At 39.5% G+C, this 13,538-nt stretch overlaps 1 protein-coding gene across 1 annotated transcript; it reads right to left on the bottom strand.

Moving 5' to 3' along the window:
* Window positions 1-274: 274 nt before the first annotated feature.
* taldo1 (transaldolase 1) lies at window positions 275-13,049 on the bottom strand. The gene is made up of 8 exons (XM_034221042.1): window positions 12,849-13,049; window positions 10,043-10,166; window positions 9,405-9,512; window positions 8,549-8,680; window positions 7,368-7,543; window positions 6,609-6,806; window positions 4,178-4,323; window positions 275-753 (listed from the first exon to the last, which is right to left on the bottom strand). The coding sequence occupies exons 1-8, from the start codon at window positions 12,946-12,948 to the stop codon at window positions 721-723; spliced, it is 1,017 nt and encodes a 338-aa protein (XP_034076933.1). The 5' UTR covers window positions 12,949-13,049; the 3' UTR covers window positions 275-720.
* Window positions 13,050-13,538: the final 489 nt, after the last annotated feature.

Here is a 13,538-nt window from a genome sequence, read left to right as displayed (position 1 = left end):
GTGTGTGTGCCAACTGCTGTAACTCAGACTTGTTACCAAAGACAGAACTAAACTAAAAAAAAAAGCACATAACTGCACGAAGGTTGTTTCCATTAGTAAATATTAAGGTGCATCAGCCCATTCAGATCTGCGGCAACATTTAATGTGTTATTCATTGGCCCACACTACCCACTTCTTCTTGAAGTTTTTTCGCAATCCTGCAGGCAAACAAACAAATGACAAGCCAAACACATAACCTCCTTGGCGGAGAGACAGCAACCAAAAAACAAAACTGTATTGAGGGAGACTTTTTTTATTTATTGAAAGAGCAAAATATCATTTTGTGAGGAATGATGGTATATTGGTCTTTATCTTCTGCCCTCAACTTGGTTCAAATGGTCATGATAGCAAAACTGTTGTCCATTCCTGGCAAAAAAAAAGTGCTCAGGGTCCTTTCTAGTAGTCACAAGACTTTACTAAAAGAGACTCATTAAGACATTTGTTATACAAAGTGTTTCCCTTTCTGCTAACATTTTGAGTAAATTCTAGACTATTTTACAGTAACTCCACACCCACATTAGCATTGATAATGTTTGGTCAGTTAATCCCAGACTGGAGTTGGTCAGATGAGGAGAGTGAAGGCCTTCTGGTGCTCTGGACCTTCCCTCAGGTAGTTGGAAATAAAGAAGCCACTATGCTCACTCCTTATACTTCCTGTCAATGCGACGTCACATCTCTCCATCACTTCCCGTTTTTGACATTGAGCATTTTCTCCTGTGATAAAAAAAAGAATCAAAGAATGGAAACAAAGCTCATCAAACACCTTTAAAACGAATAAATCATTTCTATACAGTTTCTATGTCGATCATAGTTAAAGAGCCTGTGACAGCCTCCCAACAACTGTTGCGCAATGAAATATTGGGCTACTAGTAATCGCGAACAGTCATCTTAAAAAAGAAGGTGCGATACCGTTCCGATAAATATCAATAATTTCGAACATCGCAGGGAAATTCCTTCGACTCATTTTGAAGTTTTGGGGGAAGCCGGAAGTGACGTCAATGCGGGAACGCTTCACTGTGCAGCGAGAGAGCCAAACACGAACAAAGTGTGTTGTCATGCGTAGAAATGGTGAATTACTGAGTTTAGGCACGTTAATAACGTTTTAATGAAGTTGACTACAGTATATTTATATTTGTCAGTGCTTTCATGTCAATTCGGCAAACATAAACATAAATGATCGTGGTGGAAATGATGATTAAATTAGGATTACAAATCGGTAGTGAGAGCTGCTGAATTTCCTCCCGTAGGATGTGATATAAAAACAAATCGATTATTTTTGTAGTTGTAAACTCAAGTGGATGAAACTATATTTATTAGTGCTTTCATGTCAATTCGGCGAACATATGATCCATTAAATGATCGAGGATGATGATTTAAAAATCGTTTGTTTGAGTCGGTCTGCATTTCCTGATGAAAAAACAAACCGATGCTTTTTGTAGTTGTAGTACACCAACATGGATTAAACGTGTGTTTTTTTTACCACAATGTTGGGGAAATTAATGGATAAAATGCACGGATTATTATTATTATTATTCCCACTCCGATCGGGACACTAGGTCCACCGTTTCCCCGCAGCGAGGCTCCCCCGTTGACAGTTTACGTGGGCTGGGCTGGGTGCAGTGGCGGACTGGCCTTCAGGACGAATCCAGATGGGCCGGTACCGAAGTGGGCCGTCGGATAAGTCACTAGCACATCCCCCACTCCCCCCGTTGACAATTTACTAGCGGTACCGAAGTGGGCCGGTCGAGAGTCCCGGGCTGATTTTTAGTCCCAGTCCGCCACTGGCTACATGACCGTATGATCGCCCATATTGATGCACCTCATTCCTAAACTTCTAACAGATACAACATAAAGCGATCCTTCAGCCTCATATGAGCTCTGACACGTTCAAAATTAAACTGTCATCGCTGTCTGAGCTTGCTGCTGTGTGTGCCATCGTGCGTTTACATGCAGATGCTGGGATCCGGACGGTGCAGCTGGAGCTCTTGGCCCGCAATTACATCACACATAATTTGGCGGGATTTGAAGAATCCCCAAGAAGATCCAGAAAATGGTCAACATTGAAGGGCAGATTAATGCATTAATGGGTTCATACACTTTTTCACCCATGACTTCTCAATGACCTTTACCTCATTTTCCATGACAAAAAAAAAAAAGACTACTGAAAATGGTTTATTTTAACATGGAACAGGAAAATAAGGTCTGCATATGAAACATGTTGTGCTTATCTAAAACAAATCAAATAGTAGGCTTACTAGCTTCTACACGCTGAAGCAACTGTAGTCAGGGATGCAAACTCATCAGGTATGAAAAAGGTGACAAGGATCCGAGCCCCCGACCCCACGGAATATCGGCTTTAAAATGAGGAATAACAGGATTTTAGCAGTCAGAACAACTAAAGCAGCAGGTAATAATAACAGAAACGCCAAAGAGTCACATCTAATAGAAATATATAAAAGCATTTATTTTAATTGTGTAGCAGTCAGTTTATAATTCTGGCAGCACTGTTGAGCATTTTGAAAATGTATTTTCATGCCTCTGTTCAAGGCTTAGTCTTTCTATCTTTATAGCCACTGGTGTAAAGTAACTAAGTTCATAAACTCAACAAGTACTATACTTGGGTACAATTTAGAGATACTTGTACTTTATTTAAGTATTTCAATGTTTTGCTACTTTGTACTTCTTCTCCTCTACAGTTCAGAGGTAAATGGTGTACTTTTCCTCCACTACATGTATTTAATACCTTTAGTTACTTCACAGATGTGGATGAATGATGTGAAATATAATCAAGTGTTAAATCAGACTTTAGTTCCACCTGGAGTAAATCCACAAGCTACCCTGCAGTCTACAAAGCCATTCAAACTAGCTGCACCTTTACCAGCTTTGAGAACACTTTAATGATCAATCATTATAAAACATATCATATATATTATTCTGAAATGGACCAATCTGCACAATGACTACTTTTACTGTTGTTACTTTCACTATATTTTGATGAGAATACTTTTCAACTTTTACTTGAGGAACATTTTGAATGCAGGACTTTTACTGTGATAGAGTATTCCTACACTCTGGTACTTCTACTTTTACTCAAGTACAAGACCCGAGTACTTCTACTTTTACTCAAGTACAAGATCTGAGTACTTCTACTTTTACTCAAGTACAAGATCTGAGTACTTCTACTTTTACTCAAGTACAAGACCTGAGTACTTCTACTTTTACTCAAGTACAAGATCTGAGTACTTCTACTTTTACTCAAGTACAAGACCTGAGTACTTAGATCTTGTACTTGAGTAAAAGTAGGAGTACTTCTACTAAAGTACAAGATCTGAGTAATTCTACAAGTACAAGACCTGAGTACTTCTACTTTTACTCAAGTACAAGATCTGAGTAATTCTACTTTTACTCAAGTACAATATACCACCTCTGTTTATAGCCTATGAAAAAAACTATTAGAAAACGAAGGCTAAAGCTAACGTTAGCAGATAGTGACAATGTATGCTAGCTAGCTAGCTCAACGATTCCTTAAATAATATTGCGACAGAAAAACTTTTCAGTTCACATCACGCTCTGCACACCTGAACGGCCTGTTCTAACAGCTGTTCATCAGCGGTGCAGTCTGTGCCACAGTGACTCCGCACAGTTAACGAACGCACCGTAGATAATGTAGCTGACCCTCATCCCGGAGCAGCAGAGTTCAGCCGGCCCGACAGGCAGGAAGTCTCGAGCACACAGCTCGCGCTTCATATATTAAAAAACAACACCATGCATGATGGCACATAACAGCTCGCGACCGCAGATTATTTCGGCGATTAGATTAAATGTAAATTATATTTGACGCAACTTTAGTTACATTTCCATGACTTTTCCAAAACTTTGGGAAAAATATTGTTTTCCATAACTTTTCCAGGGCCTGGAATTTGCATTTTGAATTTCCATGACTTTTCCGACCGTACGAACCCTATTAATGGTTATCAAAGTACAAATATCCAAAATCAGTTCAGTAACGGTTTCATGGGGACAATATTTACTAAAGTTGATGGGATTGGATGACGGGGGAAACCCGTGTCACAGGCTCTTTAAGACATACTGTTAGCTTGTACACATTTGGCAAAAAAAAAAAACTTCAAAAACGTACTTTGATCATGGTCTCAAGCTTGATGGCGTCAGCAGCAAACTTGCGAATGCCGTCGGACAGTTTCTCCGTGGCCATCTGGTCCTCGTTGTGCTGCCAGCGGTAATCCTTCTCATTCAGGTGGATCTTCTCCAGATCAGAGGCCTTTGCTGCAAACAAACCATCAGTCAAACATTTCTGTATATAAGATTAAGGCGTTGACGTGTCATGTGAAACATTTTGAATTCCATCTCGTCTCAGTGTTCGGAGAATAACATCATTATCCTGCTAGACATACAGGGAAGACTTTTTAATAGCAGGTGTCAGTGCACCATTATTTTCATGAACACAGGGTGCAGCCAGTACAAAGAACATCATGAACATATGTATTTCGTAATAACAAAAGTAAAGCTGCACATTTTGAAGCAGAAGTCGACTTTGATACTTCCATTTTATTATTTGTTTTTAAAGAAATAGGTATAACAGCAATAGTTTCCTGAATATCCATGCACAATGAAAATAAAGCTGGGTAACGATAATAGCAGCATCTAGCAGCAGGGGCGGCGCCAGGGGGGAGCTAGGGGGTGCTGAAGCACCCCCCAGGATTGCCAAAGCACCCCCTAAGCACCCCCAAGAAATATGTGTTTTTTTTTAATTATTATTATTATTATTTGTATTAAATTAGAAATATTATTGATTACATCAATGCATATGTGAAACAAACACATTTTTGACCAAAAACATAAAGCCAACACAGGTGATATGATTAGGCCAATGGCCAGCACCCATTCGATTTTTGACCTACCCATAGACTAAATTACTTTGTGACACTTGGGTGACTTCCTGTTAGCTAGAGCGCCAAATGATTTGCTAACAGCAAAGTGAAAAATTGATCGTTTTTAATCCTTAAACGACCACGTGTGGACACTCAATCAAAACCAACTGAAAGCGAGAGGGATTCTGCACATAATAGACCTCGTGAGTACAAGTAGCTTACTTCTGGGTCTCTGTGTTTTCATTCAAGCCCTGCTCTGTGTGTGTGTGTGGCACGAGCCATTTTGTGTCCGTGCGTGCGCGAGCGAGCGAGAGAGCTCGCCTCGCGCACCAGTGGGTATCTACCGGAGATCGTTGTGGTTGTCACTACCCGATCTGCAGCTCTGCCCGATCTGCAGTGCGCATGTGCGAGATGGTCCGCCATATTGGACAACTCCGGACGGCAACCCAAATAGGACAACATTGACACAGTGGCTTTTGGCAAAGCTAAAAAGGAAAACTCGAGAGGGATGAGTTATTGTTATTACAACGTGACTTCACTATTATTTAACAACTCTTTTTATTGGGTTCGTTTATTTGGGGTTAAGTACATTGTCAGAATAAGTGAGAAATGGATTTAACTTCTGTTAGACAGCTATCATACTGAATACAGATTTACTGTGAATGTGTGCAAAAACGTATGGCATATAGCTGTCTAACAGAAGTTAAATTCATTTCTCACTTATTCTGACAATGTAATTAACCCCAAATAAAAGAACCCCATAAAAAGAGTTGTTAAATAATAGTGAAGTCACGTTGTAATAACAATAACTCATCTCTCTCTCGTTTTATTTTTTAGCTTTGCTAAAAGCCACTGTGTCAAGTGTCCATCTTGGGTTGCCGTCCGGAGTTGTCCAATATGGTGGACCATCTCGCACATGCGCACTGCAGATCGGGCAGAGCTGCAGATCGGGTAGTGACAGTGGTTAGCATCTGGTGCTAGCTAGCCAAGCTAACGGATATAAGGAGCTTTTTCAACAACAAGGTGGAGGGAGAACTCTCTCCTGTCAGACGGAGAGTCTCAGGTAACCTCAGCTCAGGTGAAGTAAAGGACTCTCTCAGTGTTTAGATGGTTAACTTTAGTCTAGTTAACTCAGTGGGTCTCAAACGGTTTGTTTTAAAAGGAGAGTGATTTGTAAAATATCTATAAAGAAAAAGTAAATCTGTTGACAGTTCTGTTTCGTATGGGTGTTGAGAGATGTATCCATAGATCTCTTAATGTTGCTCTCAAAGTACACCAGATTGATGCTTTTAACTTCAATATTTAAAAACAAATCTTCCCGGGGGATCATGCCCCCGGACCCCCCTAGAGGAAGTGAGGACCCTCCTAGAGGAGGTGAGGTCCGCTCTCCACTTGTAAAAATAGCACTTTACCCCTGCCTATATGCCGTGAGCTGATTATCGAGCCTTCATTGTAACAGTCGCGTGTGCACTCTGTGTGTGTGTGTGTGTGTGTGTGTGTGTGTGTGTGGGGGGGAGTGTTGCAGTAGACAATTCAACTGTAGCGCTGGTGCATTAATGGGAAACCCTAAATGTTTGAGCACCCTCTATGAAACGTCAAGCTACCCCACAGCACCCCCTAGAGGAAATCTCTGGCGCCGCCACTGTCTAGCAGAGGCAGCCTTTGGACCCCAGACAGTACCTTTTTCCACCTTGAGCATCTCTGTGACAGTGCTGTGGTCCTGGCTGAGCTCTGCCAGCAGGCTGGGGGAGATGGTGAGCAGATCGCAGCCTGCCAGGGCCTTCACCTGCCCCGTGTTCCTGAAGGAGGCGCCCATCACCACAGTGCTGTAGCCAAACTTCTTGTAATAGTTAAAAATCTTGGTCACACTCAGTACACCTAGGGAAGAAAAAGAGAGAACATTTTAAAGCTCAAATTCATCAGATTGTACACATGCCAGCACCTGTGGTGTCAGACTTAATGAGCAGTTCCTCAAAGTAAAGTCCAGGCTATTCGAAGTTTAAAACAGAAGAATGTTACCTCAGGAATACTATTTTAATTCTGCTGTTCCTCCTTTTGTTTTGTTTTGTGATAAGATCCTACATGGCGGTGAAGCGATTTATGTCTGTGCACCATCAGGATTCCCATAACAGTAAAAAAATCTGATGACTTGATTGAACTCACAACTGATTGGCTCAGTCAAATAAATGGAAAATAACTCTGAATTAGCACATTTGTAATGATTAAAAAAAGAGCATTTAAAGAGTTTAGACTGTGAAGTTGATTTCCCTCAAAAATATTATACACTGATTTACAGATGCCTCTTTCTCAGAACCAAAGCGTCACATGACACAAAAGTTGTAATTCCACAGCTTAAACAAACTGCTTCAATACTCGGTGCACCTTTGACATATTTTCACTTGAATGCAACGTTCATACACTGAGGACAGCCTTTGTTACCTGGGTCTTCCTGTGGCTCGTAGCTCTTGCGGCCTGTACTCTCCTTGTACCAGTCGAGGATGCGCCCCACGAAGGGTGATATGAGCGTGATCTTTGCTTCTGCACAGGCCACAGCCTGAGCAAAGGAGAACAGCAGGGTCATGTTGCAGTGAACACCGTGCTTCTCCTCCAGCTCCCTGCACAGAAAATAAAAAATACACTCAGGAAACAAGCAGTCATGCATTCTTTCTTTGCCTGACATTTCAACCAGAATATGAAAACATGAGACTATGGTTTGATTATACTGCCGTCTTTTTGTTAAGAGAAATTAAAGGGTTAAACATGTGCAATCAAATTGAGAAAGTGCAGTTAATAGAGATACAGGTTTTGATTTAGGTAGAAGTGTAGATGTTTGTAGTAACACTCAGGAATTACAGTGATGTGTAGAAGTCCTTAAGAAATGCCTCATGAAGTTGCCCTATTGCGCATGTAAAAATGAAATGTTCTCTTTCATAGGGATTTCCCGATCAGATCTAAAAGATCGTAAGTGTCACCAAGCAAAGCTTTTTTTGAATCTTGCAGAAACTTGTGCAAAAGATGTATTTTAATGAACGCAATTATTCAAATGTAAAAGATGTCAAGCACTGAGCAATAAGCCTCATTTCTTTGGTACGTCAACAGCTTTCATAATGCATAACAGCAAAGGTATGCGTGTTCCACTCAGCAGTGTCATAAATGTCTGTCCATAAAGCCGTCTCCCTGCAACAATCTGCCTGGAATAACTCTGCATGTCATGTGGTTTCTTTTATTTCCGAAACCTACTGAGAACCCAACCCAGTAATTATTTTAAAGAAAACATTATGAGTCAGTTAAAATTTAATAGAGAAACTTTTAATAATTGTTTGTCATTGAAAGAGTACATAATAAGAACAAGTTCTATCACTATGCAAACAAATAAAAGATGCCTCGCAGTTTAGTGCTGTATTTGGGGGCTTGCTTGATATGTTTGTATAAGCACTTATTATAATTTTGTATGTGTTGTTTGAGTTTCTTTTTCTTTATTTTAATAAACTTTTTGTTAGAGGAGAATTAAATTGGTTAGCGTACCTAAACATTATACAAAAACTTTTACCATCATACATTAGTAAAACACAGTAAACTGAGACGGACATAGGCGAACATAGTTAACATTTCACGCTCACCTGCCGGCCTGGATCCCTTCCCATGTGGACGACAGCTTGATGAGCACACGCTCCTTGCCGATGCCTGCTTCTTCGTAGAGAGCGATGATCCTCAGGGCTTTGGCAACCATTTCCTCTTTATCGAAAGATAATCTGTTCGGTAAAGAGAAAGATACAGCCATTCATAATTGAATAGTAATAATATATTGAACATACAGCAGTGGCTCGGAGGGGAGGTTTGATCCCTGGCTCCAAACGGTTAGCCCATTGTCTAACATGGCATTGAGTGTGAATGTGCTTTATAAATGCCATCTAAATTTGACTGCATTTACTCAAATCAGCATTAAGGAATGTATTATAGGTTGTGGTGCAAAATGTACCACACAAGTTCTCCAAGCAAATGTTTTTCCTCAAGGAAAAAATGACTAAGATTTGACCAATTATTGATCAGTAATGCGGATGCAGACTGATTTTAATTTAAAGACATGAAATATAATGTTATGAGGGACAATGTAAGTATTCTGCTCCTAGTACTAGACTCCTGGCACTAGGATGGGTTAAAAGCAGAGAACAAATTCACTGTGTGCTCTACATGTGTGACAATTAAAGAGGGTTTCATCCCTCCCAATTCTATACTATATTGTGTAACGATATACCAGTGGACAGCATTTTATTGTAAAGGTATTACCTATAATCCTCCAAGAAAGTCAACATGAAATAAAAGTAAACACGTTTTTTTCACATTAGAGTGATGACGTAAGAAACAACATAGTCACGAATTACCTGATGTATGCACGCACTTTAGGCCTCCCTCAAAGTGCTACTTTGAAAGTACAATTGACATTTGGGAACCCCCTTGTGACATGTTTGCACTAACCTGGCATCCACCTCAGTGGAGACTCTGCCTGGGACCTTCTTCAGGATCTCTAGCCCGAAACTCACAAACAGCTTGTCCATGGTGTTGGCTACCTGCTCATCTTCAGTTCTGGACAGAAAAGGAGACAATACCAAGTTGGTTAACTTAAAGTCAGAGGGACACAAAAAAAAAGGGAATTGTAGAAATTATCTTAAAACCTGCAATCTACAACTTTTGAAAATGTAAAATATTAATTTTGACACATCAGTTCGAAGAGGTCTGACTGACTTTAAAAAGTAGTGTAAGAACCCCATAAAAACACATTTAAAACAAATGGAAAAACTGAAACGTTTTTAAACGTGTTAAATTACACTTGTTACACGAGTCAAATAATTACATTTATCAATCTCTGAGCAGTTGCAAATTAAGGAAGTTTGTCAACACCTTGCACAAAGAAAGTATGTACTTTGCATAATCTGCAAAACCACATCAAAAGTTCCCTTTTTTAAGTAAATGACACATATGTTACAGGCTTCTAAAATACAGGTTAACCAGATGTTAACCAGAATACCTCTGAAGTAATCCATAAACCTTTCAAGTAGAGGTTGATTCGATTTTAAGGTGTTTGGTTCAGTTCTTATTTTTTCCTGACATCTTACCCGCCATTTGCGATGCCATATTTAATGGCCTGATCCACCAGGTGCTGGTAGGCTGGCATCTTGGCAGCAGCCAGGATCAGAGACGGGTTGGTAGTGGCATCTTGAGGCTTGTACTCTTCAATGGCTGCAAGACAAGTAGAGAGAAGATTGGTTTGAAGTGACACACAGATCCACAATGAGGCAGAGAAACTCCAAGGATAGACTCACTGTAGATGTCCTAATAATTCAAAACAGATATATTAAAGTTAAAACACGGCAAAGCTGTCCAAAGGTCTCTTACAAAATCCCAAAACACTATTTACAATTACAAACCTAAGAGTTAAAAGGACTGTCTTCAAGACACTAAATAAACAAAAATCTTAAAAAAGGGTAAGGGATTAAAAATTGTGGATTTAATACAACTCACAGATTCCCTTGAAACAACATAGTGCTGCTGTCAGATAAAAAAAAAAGAATGGCACCATCTATTGCATAGAAATATTTGTGTTACCATCCTCCAAAACCAACCTATTCAGAGTCTGAAGCACATTCAGTAGGAGTGGGAGTATCATTAATGTATGTTAATAGTCTTTTGTTTATTTCCAAAGGCAGCGTATATGCTGCTGCTCATGCTCAGTAGGAATACTTAGTTCAAACTGCTAACATAATATTGGAAAAACAAGCTAAAGGAATCCTTAGTGCTGAAAAATCTTAGCACCAAAAATAGTTAAATAATGTTAAGGGTTATTAAGGGTCTAATAAGCAAGTAAGTGTAATGTATTCCATAATCTCCACTTTACAAACATCCAGTTGTAGTTTACAACCAGCAGATTAAAATTTGATACGTGTGAGCAGCTTTTTCATGACGCACGCAGGTTTTATGTCAGTACTCGCTGTTGCCAGCTTTTCAGGCCAAGAACAAAGCCTGTCTCTGTTATAGGGCCAGCTATCTTTCAACCCCCACTTCAAAAAAAAGAAGAAGATTAGATGCATCCGCAGGTCAGCAGGTTTGGACTGAATACTTAAACCAACAGTTCAAGAAACAAACAAAGTTTGCGGATTACAAAAGTTTTTCTAAACATAGTCGGGTGCCTCTAACACCTGTGTCATTATTTATTTTCTAATAGCCACCCCGAATATATTTCCACTGACAATACAGGTCATCATTTGGGCAAATAGTATTAAGTTATGATAGAAAGCTTAAACTCAAATAAAAAAAAAAACTGTAAATATGACATCACTAGTGATGACTTTTTTGTGCAAGTTGACAAAATGTGTAGTTTAGAATGAGGAGTTCATCGTTACAAGGCCTAATTTATTTGTCTATCAACAATGTGCACAACTATATTTGCATGTCACAACTGCTAATGAATTGGATTATTGTACACATCGAACTTTATTCTCAAAATAACTTGGAAAGACTTCAAAAACATTCACGTTAGTGTGTCACCAGCACAAAGCAGCTTTAAACGGTTCTTCAAGGAGCCTAATCCCTTACTCTCTTTAAACCATCAATAACTGTACAGGCTAATCAGTTACCATGTAGTCCTGTGCTAGATTTCACAAGTGCCCCCCCTCCATTTACTTTCAAGCTTCTTTCAAGAACATTCTTCCCAACCAGTTGCATAGAAGTGAAGCAAGGTTGTTTCAACAAGTTATTGGAATTCTTATGTGATGCTTCTTGACTTAAATATGACTGAACTGAAACCTGAGAAATCCTACAATATTCATGTGGATTTTTAAGCAAAGCCAATGGTTTCAGTGAGTGGTTATAACTCTGATGTATTTGATTAGACAAATTGCAACTAATTATTATTTACTATGGCTAGTTTTCTTATTTGCTTTCAGTTAATCAAAAATGACAGACGTTGTAAAAAATAGATAACCAGGCTCTGTTCCATTATATATATATAACATCATTATTTGACTGCGTCTATTTCGTGTATGCATGCCTCAATACAGAATCACTCTTTTGTCTAAATTAAAAAGAGTAATTGAATCAGTTTAGCAATTGAATGGTGACACATTCAAAAATGTCTACGCAAACAGCCAGCACTCCTGCAGTGTAACCAGAGCAGCTTTATCAGCCTGCTCAGTCACGCCTGGTGGACAGACCAGTTCTGTCATGTCATCCTGAGTCTGCAATCTCTGGATGAGGAACTGAGGAAATCTGGTTTGCAAAACAATGCATTTGTATTACGGCAAACAGTTCCTCATTGTGGTCCATTGAGCAAGGTGAAGTTTTGCTCTGCGGCATGAAGGAGACTAACGAGGAAGGGCAACAAATACCCTTTACACCCTGTTGCTGAGTTACTATGCTTACTCCGGGAACACACTGTCATAACCTAGTTGTATTGTGTACATTTGTACATTTGTACACAATACACAAACGTTGAATAAGTGCAAATTGTAGATAGTTGGAAAGTGTTTCTTTTGGGAAGTTGCTAATGCAAACAAAATACATGCATATTTGATTGAATTAGCAAACACGTCACGTCAGTAACTAGAGTTTCTGCTAGTGTTGCTAAAGTAGCCAACAGCTACTGCCTAATAGGTAACAGTAATAACAAGTAATCGGCTTATAAGATTGTGAACTATAGCAGTGACACAGTTAACTATCGTAAAACCTACTGGGAGTTAGTTAGCTTGACAGTTAGCTGGCTAACATTAACCCTTCGGTGTAAATGAATTACAACTGATGCTAACATGTGCCGCTCCCACTTGACATGGCGGTCATTCATATTATAGCTGCATCTTTCCTGCTCAGATAGTTAGCATGCTAACCAAGCTAACATTAGCATGTCACTAATAGCAGGGGTTATCTCACCGTTAAAGTCTCCAGTGTCTGCCACCACCACAGTGTGTTTCTTCAGCTGGTTCAGTGCTGACTCCATCTTTCTCCGTTTGTCTGGTGACACAGAGGACATGATGAGCAGACGAGAATGTGACCCTTTTATACACAGAAAGCACGTGAGAGCAGGCGGAATGTCAGCCAGGCGGGAGCGCGCAACGCAAGAGAGGGAAGGACTCCGCGGGAACGCGCTCAGGACAGATAACACTAGTAAAGAAACTCGCGCAGAAACAAGGAATACATCCCCGTCTCTCTAAGAACAATGAAAGAAACATTCAGAAATATGAGTCTTACAAATGTGACTTATCACGGATGAAAGATGTAGCTATGTTGCCTTAGTCTTGTATTATACAAGTTCCACTTATATGGAAGATGCAGAAATACTACTCTCTTTACTTTATGTCTACTTTAGGCCTACAAAAGTATCAGTTGTTGTTGCAGCTGATAAAGCAGATGAATAGAGAAAGTAAAATACAGAAATAATAAGACTTTAGCATGAGATAGTGCCTAGTATTAGGTGAAACTTAGTAATCAATTATAACATTATGCATGGTAAAGTATAGCAATAAAACATATATTGAATAGAATAGAATACCATGTAGGCTATAAGAACAGTATTGTATAGGTAGGGTAATATAGTAAAATGTATTTAATGATGCTTTAATA

The sequence above is a fragment of the Gymnodraco acuticeps genome, unplaced genomic scaffold (assembly GCF_902827175.1).
Source record: "Gymnodraco acuticeps unplaced genomic scaffold, fGymAcu1.1, whole genome shotgun sequence".
Classification (NCBI taxonomy): domain Eukaryota; kingdom Metazoa; phylum Chordata; class Actinopteri; order Perciformes; family Bathydraconidae; genus Gymnodraco; species Gymnodraco acuticeps.
This window is presented reverse-complemented; position numbering and strand designations above follow the sequence as displayed.

Coding starts and splice junctions, on each gene's coding strand:
- taldo1 (XM_034221042.1), bottom strand. CDS start 12,948: ATGTCCTCTGTGTCACCAGACAAACGGAGAAAGATGGAGTCAGCACTG. Junction 4,324..6,608: donor GATGCTCAAGGTGGAAAAAG/GTACTGTCTGGG, acceptor GTTTGTTTGCAG/CAAAGGCCTCTGATCTGGAG. Junction 754..4,177: donor AGCTTGAGACCATGATCAAA/GTACGTTTTTGA, acceptor TTTTTATCACAG/GAGAAAATGCTCAATGTCAA.